The following is a 14905-nucleotide window of genomic DNA, read 5'->3' as shown; positions in this document are numbered from 1 at the left end:
GATTCTATGGGTGCTATTTAGTTGGCCAAGAATCCAGTCTTCCATGCAAAGACAAAGCATATTGAGGTACGCTACCACTTTATTCGAGAGGTCATTGAGGACAAGTCCATTGAGCTTGTCAAGATCTCAATTGACCAAAATCTTACAAATTTGCTTACTAAAAGTCTCTCAGCGAACCTTTTGTCTTTCTTAGAAAGATTATGGGCATAGGATAAGATGATACTTATTCCTCATCTTCTTGTACTTTATATATATTTATACTCTCACTTTTTTCTTATTCTCTCCTCACTAGGGACACATTTATATTTAAGTAGGAGGTTGTTAGGGGTACACCAGTGCCTAACCACCCATGTATTCATTATAATTGATAGTACTCACACACCTATACACTGTACCTGGTGGGTGCCCATCATTGTCACTTCATTTTTATTCTTTCAGTGATATTTGAATAAGTGAAGGCCAATCACACATTGTGACTGTTGGAGTTCCCACATGCGGTCTCTCTCTCTCTCTCTCTCTCTCTCTCTCTCTCTCTCTCTCTCTCTCTCTCTCTCTCTCTCTCTCTCTCTCTCTCTCTCTCTCTCTCTCTCTCTCTCTCTCTCTCTCTCTTACTCCATGGCTCTTGCTTTCGCCTGTGTGCTTCCACTCGAGCTCTACCTTTCAATAATCATAAGCCCACTTCTAAAAAGTTTAGATTCGAAGGTTCGAAGAGGCACTATCAACTCGCCTGTGTGCTTCCACTCGAGCTCTACCTTTCAATAATCATAAGCCCACTTCTAAAAAGTTAAGATTTGAAGGTTCAGAGAGGCACTATCAAAGCTCTCCCTTTCTTGAGCAACAATTTGTTCATGGCACAAGTTTTTGCAGATGAAAACTAAAACTTAGTAAGGGCAGACCAAAAGTCGGGGTCTTTAAGCCAGGCTATTACAAACTTGTGACTCTCTCTCAACTTTGAAGCTTGGTTGTGAGCAAACCAAAGACAAAGATGGTCTACTTTGAGCCTTGATGAACCTCCCTCATGGTTGTTGAATCTTGGTTGTAGGCCCATTAAGCATGGCCAAGTGTTTAGGTATATATGATGCCACTTGGGTATAGGGCCAAGGTTATTAAGGGCCCCATTTTGATTCCCTAAGGTTTTAGTATGAAATGCTTGGTTTATTTGCAATTTTTGCATGCTAGTTGGTTGTGGGTGGTTGAACAAGAGGCTAGATTGCTCCAAGCTTATGCTAGGTTAATGTATGGGAAGCAATTATGGTGAATTGACTATATTTTGGTTGTAATTGTGCCTTAGTAAGTTGTAAAGCCCCATTTTGATCCTACAAGGTTTTAGTAAGAAATGCTTAGGCATTTATAGTTTTTGCCATGCTAATCAATTGTAGTGGTTGAACTAAAGACTACTTTGCAAATTTATATTGGGTTAATGTATGGGATGAAATTGTGGAGATGTCATATGTGCTTCAGCAAATTGCACAAATGGATGTGTTGGTGATTGTATTACAGTTTTCATTCTTACTTGCTATTACTTGATGTTCTATTATGGTTTTCATTCTTACTTGCTATTACAGTTTTCATTGGTTTGCAACCTCTAAGAGCTAACATAACTTTACTTTGACCCTAGGCCATCTATCTTTTGGAACTAGGAGTACCGTGGCCCTACAAAAGAGCCTTCCGTTTCTAAGTCTTTGGATCTCCTATAATAGCTAGTTGCACCGGGTGGTAGTGGGAGAAGGGGAACCCCACTCCGCCACTCAGTTGCACCTTGGGGCAACGAGGGGAGTGGGGTTTGCTTACTCGTGAAAGCCCCCACAAACCCCTTGCAAAAAAAGGTATTCTATCGTAGGGTTTGTAGGGTTAAGGCACAAAGCTGATTCTCATTCGTCGGTTGAGCTGTAGGTCCACGCCATCGCCAATCCCTACCCCGAAATCTGACAGATTGTTAGGCGCTTGGTTTGTCTTTCTCTGCATGTGCAAATGCATAGTTCCTGGCACCTACGTGCGACCACGAGGCGAACAGAAGGAACATGAAACACCATTACCCCTATTAGGCCTGGCGCGGCACGGCTCGAAGTCTCCAGATCTCCTGCATGGCAATTGCCCAAATCATGTACCACAGCTTCATTGGTCTGGTCATTGCTGTTGCCTTATTCACCAGAGTACAAGCTTGCAGTCTATCTGCTCTGAAAAACCAACATTTGACCTTTTTGTCTCTTTCTCTTGCTTACAGAAGATACACCATGGGGGAACCGGTAGCAACTTATTCTTTTCCTAGTAGGCGGTTTGTCCATAACAACGCGCCATAGCATGGACATTCAATTTTCTTGAAGAGCCTCCAGACCTTGCAACATCTCCTTATCTAGATTCTATTTTTTGATCTAGGATGCCACTTCCTGCAGTAGGCTGCAGCATGGAGTATGTCTCTGATAGGTTCTTCTTTGCATGGTCCTTTGGTTTCTTGGATTTCTAGAGCAGTCTACTTGTTGGGCTTGACAGGAACTTGCTTATACTCACTGCTAGCTTCACAAAGCTACCTTTGATGTGTACTCAGAACCTCCATTTGGTTTCTTGGATTTCTAGAGCAGTCTACTTGTTGGGCTTGACAGGAACTTGCTTATACTCACTGCTGGCTTCACAAAGCTACCTTTGATGTGTACTCAGAACCTCCAGTACAAATTTGAGAGAGTTGGAACCGCTCTCGGATCCTGTCCTGCTCTTCCATCAAGGCAGGGTCCCATAGATCCTCCCACCTACATAGGCCAACTAATCTTGGCTTCTCTTGAATGGGATTGCAGGGTGACTCGAAGGCCTCCTTGAGGGTCCAGATTATCTGCTTCAGAGAGGGTCTCCCCCCTTGATCCTGGGCCCCAATCCATTTGAAGTCTTCCAACACCTTTTGCCATGTTTGGGTGTGCCTATAAGCCATCTGTGAGACTCTGGAATTCTAACCCCGTGCTTGTTAGCAGTGGATCGATCCAATTCAGATTATCGACTGTGGAATTCTAACCCCCGTGTTTGTTGGCAGTGGATCGATCCAATTCAGATTAGGGACACCCACTTTCTTCACTCCATTCTACCATTTGGAGTCTTTCCATTCTACCATCTGGTGTGCCTATAAGCCATCTGTGACTCTGGAATTCTAATCCCCGTGCTTGTTGGCAGTGGATCGATCCAATTCAGATTAGGGACACCCACTTTCTTCACTCCATTCTACCATTTGGAGTCTTTCCATTCTACCATCTGGTGTGCCTATAAGCCATCTGTGACTCTGGAATTCTAACCCCCGTGCTTGTAAGCAGTGGATCGATCCAATTCAGATTAGGGACACCACCCACTTTCTTCCCTCCATTCTACCATTTGGAGTCTTTCCAACACCTTTTGCCATGCTTGGGTGGGCCTATAAGCCATCTGTGAATCCAATTCAGATTAGGGACACCCACTTTCTTCCCTCGATTTTGCCATTTGGAGTCTTTCCAACACCTTTTGCCATGTTTGGGTGTGCATGTAAGCCATCTCTGACTGTGGAGTTCTAGCCCCACCTTTTTCCATGTTTGGGTGTGTCTGTAAGCCATCTCTGACTGTGGAGTTCCAGCCCCCGTGCCTGCTAGCAGTGGATCGATCCAACTCATATTAGGGACACCCATTTTGTTCCCTCCATTCTGCACCAACCAATGCTTGATTAACAAGGACCGTGGTTGAGACGCCTCCATTCTCTTGAAGAGATTGAAGAGTAAAGCTTGACAGTTCTGAGCAAGCCGGGTAACACTTAAACTGCCCTCCTCTCCCTTGCAGAGGTTAGGGCACAAGGGAACAATGTCCACCCTTGCTGGCCAAGTTCTTTGTCCCAAAGCATGCAGGCGAATAGCCTCTCTATTTTAGCCCGGGCTGAGTTGCTGGAATTAAGTACCATGGCTAAGAAAGTGGCTGTTGAAGTGACTGTTTGAGTTGCTGAAATTATGTCCCATGGCCATGAAGACTATTGAAGCCAACATCGCCTTGATTACCAACAGCTTGCCAAAAAAGAGAGCTTGCCCTCTGCTAGAGCTAGAATAATGCTAATTGGTTACTTTAAAAAATGGCAATATCTATGATAGTGGCTACAACCATGCCATATGTCTTCTCTAAAGGTACGTAAAGCAAATGGGGAGTACTATTACATGAGTGGTACTTTCGTCCTTGCTTATCGTTTGCTACTTCTAAAGCTCCTTACACAAAGCCCTCTGGAAATCCACAGAGGTGGAGACTAATTGTGAAGAGACGAGTGTCCCCGTTGTCTTTTATGTGGCAGGACGGAGGAGGATGAAAAGCATTTGTTCTGGGACTGCTTCTACATAGTCTCACTTTAGCAGGCAGTTAGGAAATGGCTTAAAGCAGCAAATCTGAGTAACTTCAGTATGTCTGTGGCTTTCTTTACTGATCGGTCAAACTTAGACGAGAATACATGGAGACTGGTTAGTCTCCTCTGTGGGATTGTACTTGAATACATTTGGAGCAGAAGAAATGTAGTATTCAGGAACTCTCCATATCAACTAAGTCTGGCTATCCTAGGTCCTCTGAAATCCAGCAATTGGATATTCAAACTCACTTTTTTATGAAATATAAGAAGCGCATCACAAAAAAAACCCCTCTTGCTTTAGAACATACAAATAGTAAAAAAGCTACGAAGAAAAGTAACTCTAATCACTCTACACACAAGGCTTAGAATAAGTAACTCAGGGTAGAAAGAAGCCAAAGCTCTTTTTCTTTATTTCCCACTTCTTTCACACACCCTTAACGATGTAGACATGAAAGACTATGAGAGAGGGATTCAATACATTTGAAACTAGATAGATTAATCATATGTCAACTATAGCAAGTGCAATGAACTACTATCTATGATGTGCAATAATTGTGCCAATGCTAAAAGTATAAAACACTATCGGAAACAAAATCCAAAATATCCACATGCATTGAGCTCGACTTCTCAACATAAATAATAGCATTGTAAATGCTACATAATGAAAGTATGCTAAGAAGGGCTTTGCACATGGCGTAGCTTCATTGTTTACCACAAATTTCATCATGGAGCTTCCATTGCCAAGCAATACCCCAAAGAGTTAGCAAATCCTTGGCTTCATTTGTCAAGTGAAAAGAAAAGTTTTGAGCATCTAATGCAAGAGGCATAGCTCTGCTTCTCCATGCAAAGAGGTTCTCTAGCACGTATTGAGCTTTTAGGTGCACGTAAAGCTAAACATCTAGCTAGATTTCACATCTTTAAGATGCAATTAAAGTTAAAAATCTAACTAGATTTCACACCTTTTAGGTGCACAATAAGTGTACTTCTGAATTTTGTGTTTTGGTAATCAATACAATTACCCTTCCCAAGCGAGAGAGAGAGAGAGAGAGAGAGAGAGAGAGAGAGAGAGAGAGTGTGTGTGTGTGTGTGTGTGTGTGTGTGTGTGTGTGTGTGCACGCGCACACTCGCATGCACATAACACAAGTAATACATTCGGATCATACATGGGTTCTTAAATGACATTGGTTATTTAATTACTACAACGTACTGACATTAGTTGTTAATACTGGCATTTGTTATTAATGGATAACCAAACTCCTCATCAAAAAGCTTGTCAATTGAACTCTCATCAACTCCTATTCAGGCCCTCCAATAAGCACTTGCAGCCTGGATTTTGTTTCCCAATGCTGTGATCCACCCTTCATGTGTGTGCTTCCCTTGATGATCCCATGAAGCATAATAGGCAGCCAAACAAGTTGAAACATCCTATATTTAAAATAAATGTGTATAAATACTTGCCATGGCAGTAGTATTCAGGCAATGGACTTGCAGGGATGGGGGCTATGTTTTGTTTTAGGGGGAACCACATAATAAGCCCCCACTACAAACAGGTAGCTTGAAGGAAACTAATGATGCAGTAAAATTCAAGCATCCACATTGTTGAGCTAAGGGTGCAATTACAGAACAGACACTGCTACTAACAGGCAGACAAACAGGTAGCTTGAAGGAAACTAATGATGCAGTAAAATTCAAGCATCCACATTGTTGAGCTAAGGGTGCAATTACAGAACAGACACTGCTACTAACAGGCAGACACCCCATGCCTTAAATGATACAGCTGGTAAAAGGCAACTTTTCTTGAGAGGAATGATTTGGTTCAATACAAAGAGAAAACATATCATAATTTTATTGATAATAATCCCACAGAGATTCAAGAATGTTCTGCAGGTCACAACAACCTTCAAACACCACATACATCTGGCATTTATTGAATTCCCAAACATTGAAGTCTGGAAATAGCCAAAATAATCAGACAAGCACAATCAAATAATATAGAGAAGGGAGCTGGAAAAGAGCCAATGTCTTAGCAGCAGAGCTACCAGGGGAGCTTATTTACTCCAACTTTCTTACAATGTGGGGCTGCATGATGCATTACACCAATGAGGTAATGTAGCACCTCTTCAAAACAGGCTTTATTCGCTCCAACTTTCTTGCTGGTGTTCAGGTACATTAAAAAGATCATGGTCATTCCAACACTCAAAGTAATGTCTCTTTATAAGGTGGCAGCAGATGACCTACCTTTTACCAACAGCTTCCCCAGCTTGCCTTCTTCTGTAAACACAGAATGACCTCAAAATTACAGTTGTCCAACCAACTTGAATTGACTTCGTGGTAATTTACAGGGAGGCTTTTTTAATAAAAGTCGACATGTTTACCTTCCATTTCATCTCTCTGAAGTTTTCAAGGCAGGTGTACAGCTCTGTCTGCTTCTCAAGCACAGCCCTTAGAGTCTGCACCATGACATAAAATCAGAAATACATATTAGGAGACCCATACAAGATGTTATTAAACAATCAAAGTGTTATACCATCTCAGTACAAACCTTCCGTGTCTCTGCCAATTCACACTCCAATGATCTGATCCTCTCCAATGATGCATCTAAAAGAACGTCTCTGGGAGGTTCCTGGGTCTTGGTCAACATTGTAACCCTCTGTTCTAATGTTTCAAGCCTCTTGCGCACAGCTGGAGAAGCATCAAGATACACTGACGGATAGAAGGTATACTGGGGTTCAGCACTGTTTGACATCCCCTTATATTGAAGAGGCTTTGTGTGAGACTTCTGGCTGGGAGCCGAATGTTTGCTGCTACAAGTGCATCCGTTAAACACTTGACGGACACCAGACACAATACCCATGAGAACAGCCATAAAAAGTGCCACAAGGCCCATGAAGAATTTACTGACAGGCTGCATCAGTGAAGGTACTCCAACATCTGCTGAAAGAGGCACTCATTTAGCCAACAAATGGCACATGGTGGTGCTCACTAAGAGCTTCACAATTGTTCTCCATTGAAGGTTAAACGTACCGTTTATAGCAGTCGGCTTTTTGATAATAACTTTCCCTCCCCATCCACCATCAATAGCTTTATCAATAACCGGGACAGATTCAATTCCTGAAACATCTGATGGACATTCGGACGAGATTCCATTGGCATTTGATCTTCCCTGTCACAGCACACGCTACAAGCATCTGAGAGCAAGTAACAAGAATGTACTGGGAACAATATTGAAATCTGATTCTATGAAGGCAAGGGGCTTAAACATAAGAATACTGAGAAAAAGCTGCCTTGCATCAGAAAACATAAATTGAGATGATCAATGATAAACGATAATTGAATGATAGGGTAAAGGGGCATATTTAGTGACGTTTAAGGGTTTTCCATTGGATATTTTTTATTGAGTTGAATTATATGATTTTTCCTTTAAAGTTGAAACTTATACATCAAATTACACTCAAATAAAAGAAATTGGAGCATTTTGACCTGCTTATCAAGTAGACAAAGTCATAAGTGAAGACATCACAAATGAGTAAGCCATGACAAAGATCCAATACAGTGACACTAAAGGAAGCATTGTTTGAACGTCTTACAAAAACCAAAATATTAAATAAATAATATGGCTCAATTGTTTGGCTCACATGAAATGCATACCCAATATCTAAGAATTTGTATCATAGCTTCAAGTAGCAAAAGATGATGTAACTTTTGTACAAATTTGACACTAAATTGGCATGGGGATGTGTTTTGCTTTCGGGAGGTTCAACTTAGTGGCCCCTTTACCCTAAATCACTCATCACAAGCATCTATCAACCTACTTGTAGTTTTTGTTTTCTCTGCATTTTTCAGGCTACTATATTTAGCAAAACTTTAAATATTATAATGCAAGAAATAGTGATGAAAAAATGAAAGCGTGTTTCAAAACTTAAACTTGCTTTGCTGTCTCTGAAAATGAGCCAAGCAGTAGCTATTATTACCTCCTCATGAACAGGGGTTAACTTCGGGTGCCGATGCACCATGCTGCCTTGAGGTGAGAAAACATCATCCATGTCTGAGCCAGACTCAGCAGTAGACACATCCACGTCTTTGCTCTGAAAAAAGAAAGGAATTCTAAAATCTATAGAATGGATGACAAATGAAAAACGCAAGCAATTCACGTGACTAACCTTTGCAAACTCTCCTTTGCAAGCAGAAGTAACTTTGCCATCTGCACTTGAGATTGTGACAATCTGTCGGGCAGTTTTTACTTCACCATCCATAACGGCCTGGAGGATAGTCATATAATGCAAACAATTAAATCGTGGACAAGAATTGGCTTTATTACATAAGATTCCAATCACATCTGCACAAGTATGCATCTCAAACTCGTTCGCAGGCATTAAATGTGGTTTCAAACCTGGCATGTCAAGTAGCATGAAAGTGTAGTAACTGCAGCCCTAACCAGCACTTAGTGAGCACATTTAACAAATGGCACATGATGTGCTCATCAAAAAGGCACACAAAACAAGCAGTCTTTAGCTGCACCAGGACTGTAATTTCCATGCTCAGTTGGTGACAAGTTCTATTCAAGAAGAGAAGTTTCCATGATTGTGATGCATGCTGAGCAGAACAGTAACAACAGTTGCACAGCAATGGCATTTAAGGGAGTGGAAACACTGATCAATATGATGTACAAACATTCATAGCCAACCTGCATAATGGTTGGGTCATTCCAAGGTCCCTTATCTGAACATAGGCATCCCCCTACTTCAGCACAAGTACAGTCCCCTCCAAGGAAGTCTGGAAGTTGACTGTCATTAACAAATATTGTATATTTAGTGCAGCTTTAGACATAGATTTTATTACTACATGAAAGACAGACAACAATGGAGACACCTACCTTGCATCAATAACTTCCAACAGCTTGCTTTGGTACTTGTTCCCTAGGACCTGTAGATAAAATTTATCAAGCTTCTAACAATCACATTTCTACTGGGAGGCCAATTCAAAATTACTGTACTTTAGCAAGAGCATACACTGATCTTTGCAGTAGTCTTAGGATCTAGAAAACCCTTGATGGAGTTCCATAATAATCGGAAGCCTGGGCCAGCGTTAATTATGAACATCCGGTGCAGCGTCTGTACAAAACCAGAGAACACTTAGTAACATGCCGGGGAAAAAACATTTACAAAGACCTAAAGATGCACCAGTATTCACCTCAGGATAATTATCTGCATCGATTTTATGAATCCTCAATACAAGCTCCCGTGCACTCTTACTGACATTCTTGAGGCCCTGCATTGAAACTCAAAACATGTGAAAACTTGAAACAAAAAAACTTACTGTTCAGACCCTCACAGAAACCAAAACCAGCTATTTTAAGTTCCCCATATCAAGTATGTTATATCATGGCTGCCACAGCATGTTATTTAGTATAGCTTTCTGTTCTTTCATTTAAAAGTAGATAAATATTGCCAGGAACTGCAACCAAAAGTTACCTACCACTCCAGCAACATCAAGAATCGTGGTTGTAGAGTCTATATGTTTCTTTGCTGCCACAGAGCATGCTGGAAACTTCTTATTCAAAGACCGCTCAAACTCTAGCACATGAAATTTCAAATATCTCTCTACTGTGGTGACTTGCATTAATTTGTTTGGCTCCACCTTTCCCAATCTTTCAATATACACAGGTCTTCCTTCCTTATCAAGCCCGTGATGCCCCTGCGGATAATATTTCCTGACTTCATCAAGTTCTGCATAGTCGAAGTCCTGTTCATCAGCATACCCAAATAATTCTTTTAGGAAGTATCCCTCCTGGCATGGTACAAACAAGTGATGCTGATAGATACACTTATACTTTCACAGCCACAAAACATAAAACTCCCAGGACCCAATCGACCTTTACCAGCAGTCGTAAGCCTACTTCAAATGACATAATATATTAAATCTGCAGAACCACTACAATCTAATCAAATATCTGTAAATAATCACATTTTCTTTTAAAAACCAGAAATTTAAAATGAAACAATGATACTGAGACCTAAGACATGTCCTCCACCTAAATGACAATAACAAATAGATGCAAAAGAGGAACCCTTAGTTAACAGTAACAGTACCTCCTCAATGCTATCAGCACCAAACTCCTTCCTCCATTGCAGCATTTCAGCCCACATTTGCTTCGTTCTTTCAGTGTCAAACTTACGTGCTTTGAGAAACCTGGTTTCAGGAAAACAACATTCAGCAAAGACCATACTCATGGGAAGACTTACACAAAGGCAATACTTGTAAAAGCCTTTGACAACAAAGAAAGCTATTGGGAAATTATTAAGTGAAACCATAAGATCAAACTACTCCCTATTCCTGCAGGGCTTATGAACACTCACCTAAGAAGAATGTGGTAGTCATCATGCCTTGCTGGAAGCAAATTTTCTGCCAAAAGAACCTGTCTAAAGCTTTCAACTGCTATCTGTTCCTGTTCATCTCTGATATCCTTGATTGAGATTGCGGTAAATGACTTTCTGCGCCTTCGCTTTAAAGAGTTTCTCAGTTTTTTGGAGTTGCTCATGGCCATGGCCTTGAGGGCCCCAATCTTGGTTTTACCTTTCCTTTCATCATCTGTATCACGCTCCCCATCAGATTTCCTATCTCTTCCTTCGTATGCCATGAAGGGGATCTGCAAAAAGAACAGTTGTCCTTAGGCATGAGGACACAGTTCAATCCATCTGTAATCCAATCAACTGCAATGTTGCAAGAAGATGACAGCCAGAGATTAACGTTATACCGATCACTGAAAAGAAATCGAACATGTGCGCCTGATTGCATGTGTGAGCATAAATAAGCATAGAGTCTACATCAGCACAAAAATTGCTCAAATGTAGATTTGCAATGGCACGCCCTTGATCTGAATGCAGATGCTGCAAATCGCAAGTTCAAGAAGCACTTGAACATTCGAATTGCCTTCAGAAGAAGTATTAAGTGCAGCCTAACCCTATTACAAATGCTGACACAATCCGCGTGTGGGATGCATTCAGCATTGTGGGGGCTTCTTCAAGCATTGAAAGGCTCCTTGCACAGAAAGATTGATTACATGCTAAAGCTCTATTGTACCTAATCAGCAGTGGTTCCGTAAGCAACATACATAACGTCAAAACGCCATTGAAATAGATGATATTGGGCTACAGGGTTTGGAACTCGTCAATTCTGATGAAGAAAGCCCTTATTAGTCGAGATTGGTAAGACAGGCCACAATTCTAGACTCTTAACTTGGTGAAGAAACACATTATTGGCCGAGATGAATAAGTATCATCCCAGAGATTCGTGATTACCTCTTCCGGGGTTGACGGTGATCAGATGAATTGTTGAAGGGTTTTTCTTGTTCTAATAAGGGTGTTTGGTTGTTCAGGCGTTGCAGGATTGCGGATAAGAACACTTCTTGAGGAAAAAACTGGCTGGGTGATCCGTCGTTCGGGATTTGGAGTCCTCCAGAAAAGGGGGCAGAAAGAAGAGGATTGGTGAAGAAAGGGGATGAGACTGGATTCGAGGTTCGAAGAGAGGGGGAGGACACTGCGTTCTTAGGTCGACTCCCGCCTCTCGTTTTTGAGAGAGAGAGAGAATCTATGGAAGAAAATGGAATTGAATGTAGACAGGTATTGAAGAGAGAGTGACAGAAAAGGAACGAAAGAAGGGGGTTCTATAACGAGAGAGATAGAGAGAGAGAGATGGGAGCGAAGAGGGAAGATGCTTCGGCGTATGGAATGGCAAGGCAGCTGCTTCTATAGCGTCCCTGTAACTTCTGTAAGGTTAGAAATGGAAGATACACAGGGAGAAAGAAACCTATTAATTCGTCTTCTCCGCTTAGTTTGTTTTTTGGTTTCTTGCTTCTGTTCTGTATCTACTACTTCCCCTCAACGCCTGCACCTGATTCTGATTAGGTGACTGCCAGACTGTTAATCCTTGATAAGAAGCCTCTCAATTTTTTAGGCAATGGGGTGAGAGGAGGACCTACAAGACGATATTATCAATAATAAGCAATGCCGGCTAAAGAAACATGCCAGCCATCATCCCGTTTGCGTGTGCGGTGCCACACACATGCCTTGGATTGAATGTGGAGGGTTCGTGGTAGGCTAATAGGAAGGCCTATCTCTCTTCTTCTTCTCCTTCTTCTTCCTCTCTCTCTCTCTCTCTCTCTCTCTCTCCTTTTCTGCCGGCGAAACGGGAAATATTTTATTGTACTGCTCAAACGGTCGAAAGCAAGCGAGAGGGCCGTCTAGGAGATATCATCTTTTCGTCTTTGAGAGAGAGAGGGAGGGAGGGAGAAGAGATCGTGTGGAGAGCAGTCTGCTCAGGATTGAAGTAGACAGGAAGAGTACACAACAGACTCAGAGAGAGAGAGAGAGAGAGGGGGAGGGGGAGAGAGAGAGAAGGAGACTCCGGCCTTTCGGCCACGAACATCCACAATTGGCCGCCCCATTGACCTTTAAGGTTTTCATCCATCGTCCATCATCCATCGCCCTCCACGCCCGTAAGCAACCCTTTCGGCCCCTGCGACCCCGCGCGGGTCCAATTCGGCCAACTTAACTCAAGGTAGTCATCCCTGATCTCCCGAGTCCGCATGGATGCAGCAAAGACTTGGGACTTCCTCTAATCCACTCATCACTTCCCCCCCTCCAAGCGGGGGTTTACTAGGGTAAAGGGACCAATCGATTGTCATCTAATAATCCTCCATTATATTTTTTATCAAGTAGTCTTAGTTACAAATGAAAGGTTCATAAAAGATGGACAGTGAGGGGTCAATAGAGTGACACTCGAGGATGCATTATTTTAGGGTTTTACAAAATCTAAAATATAAAAAAATTTACATGGCTTAATTGTTTGACAAGTTAAACTCATTTGTAATTTTAAAATTTTCATATTATATTGTTAAGTGGCTAAAAAACCCACATCTTTCTTGTTAAATTATCACTCAATTACGGTGGGGTGTGTTTTCCTTTTGGGGGGCGCTACTTTATTGGCCCCTTTACCCTACATGAAAAACTAAAAGGCCAAGTTTAGAGGAGGACGGCAGTAAGAAGCATCCCCTCTGCCTCTTCCACCTTGCAAGTTCAGAAAAGACAACAAAGGCAAGAAGGCTCATGTTGATCAATGAGTGTTTGTTGTTAATTTCAGCAAGATCAATGGAGTTTCGAATTTGTTGTTGAAAAGAAAGCAATAAAGGTTTATTTCCCAAGGGGAGGGGATCCCCAAAGCATGAGTGGGGTCTAGAAGAGAGAGAGAATTTTCCAACAATCACAAGCAACCATGTAAGGAATACACCCCTAGAAGCTTTTCTTGCCTCTGCTTGTCTAAACCCAGCCTTAAGTCTAGTTCACATTATTGTGGTATTCCCACTCAGGACGGGGGATACTACATTAATGTGAACTAAGTCTAATCACATTCTTGTGGCATTCCCACGTTGGAGGCTTCAAGCAACAAATATATTCTCTCTTCCTTTTGTGGCTCTCTCTCTCTCTCTCTCTCTCTCTCTCTCTCTCTCTCTCTCTCTCTCTCTCTCCAATTGTTTGTCTCGCTCCTTAAGGATTTAATCATTGTGGGTGATATTGAGACAAAGATTGAGAATGTGAAGGGTCTTCTCAATATTGAATTTAAGATAAAGGATTTAGGAGAGATGTGCTATTTTCTCAGCATAGAGATCATTAGGACTCTAGAGGGTATATGCATTAGATATATTGAAGAAGTATGGTATGGTTGATTGCAAGCCTATTTCTATATCTTTGGATGTTAATGCTAAGCTTAGTACACACGAGGGTGAGTTGATTGAGGATGTCACTATGTATCAGAAGATTGTGGGTAGTCTTATCTATTTGATGATCACTACGCTAGATCTAAACTACATAGTTGGTTTGGAGAGTCAATTTATGCAGCTTCTATGAAAGCCACATATGTAGTGCGGCGTACATTGCGCTATGTCAAGTCCACATTGCACTATGCTTTATTCTAAAATATAGGTGTACCATTGGATTTGCATGGTTACACAAATGTAGATTGGGATGGTAATATTTCAGACATGAGATCTACTAGTGATTTTATGCTTTCCTTTCGGAGTATTGCTATTGGTTGGAGCAGCAAGAAACAATCGACAATTGCCTTGTCTAGTATAGAGGTAGAGTACATAGGTGCTATAATTGCAGTACGTGAGGTAGCTTGGTTACGCAAGCTACTTGGTGATTTGGAGATGCAAGTGGATAAGAAGGCTATTATCTAATGTGATAACCTTATTATCATTCAATTGGCTAGAAACCTAGTGTATCATGGGTGTTCCAAACACATATAGGTCCATTACCATTTATTATCATTCAATTGGCTAGAAACCTAGTGTATCATGGGGTTTCCAAACACATATAGGTCCATTACCATTTCATTTAAGAGCAAGTTCTAGTAGGTGATATTGACTTGGTTTATGTCATCGCACACAGATAATCAAGCTACTAACATTTTCATTAGGGCCTTGGAAGCTAAGAAGCTTCAATGCTTCAGGACTATGCTTGGAGTTCATAAGCTCTTGAGCTCGAGGGGGAGTGTTGAGATATCAAAGCTCTACATGAG

At 41.5% G+C, this 14905-nt stretch overlaps 1 protein-coding gene across 2 annotated transcripts; it reads right to left on the bottom strand.

Annotated features, from left to right (window-relative positions):
* Window positions 1-6154: 6154 nt before the first annotated feature.
* On the bottom strand, window positions 6155-12761 carry LOC148038548 (phosphatidylinositol/phosphatidylcholine transfer protein SFH6-like). 2 transcript variants are annotated; one of them, XM_087673410.1, is made up of 15 exons: window positions 11629-12761; window positions 10687-10976; window positions 10420-10519; window positions 9806-10072; window positions 9521-9598; window positions 9340-9441; window positions 9204-9253; window positions 9015-9114; window positions 8491-8589; window positions 8302-8415; window positions 7355-7493; window positions 6873-7261; window positions 6706-6780; window positions 6569-6601; window positions 6155-6483 (listed from the first exon to the last, which is right to left on the bottom strand). In XM_087673410.1, the coding sequence occupies exons 2-14, from the start codon at window positions 10965-10967 to the stop codon at window positions 6572-6574; spliced, it is 1824 nt and encodes a 607-aa protein (XP_087529536.1). In that variant the 5' UTR covers window positions 10968-10976; window positions 11629-12761; the 3' UTR covers window positions 6155-6483; window positions 6569-6571. The 2 variants fall into 2 exon arrangements, with proteins under 2 accessions (XP_087529536.1, XP_087529535.1); XM_087673409.1 differs by having other exon boundaries at window positions 6155-6601.
* Between the last annotated feature and the right edge of the window lie 2144 nt (window positions 12762-14905).

The sequence above is a fragment of the Lygodium microphyllum genome, chromosome 3 (assembly GCF_053477565.2).
Source record: "Lygodium microphyllum isolate KBCC chromosome 3, Lygodium_microphyllum_v1.1.10, whole genome shotgun sequence".
NCBI lineage: Eukaryota > Viridiplantae > Streptophyta > Polypodiopsida > Schizaeales > Lygodiaceae > Lygodium > Lygodium microphyllum.
This window is presented reverse-complemented; position numbering and strand designations above follow the sequence as displayed.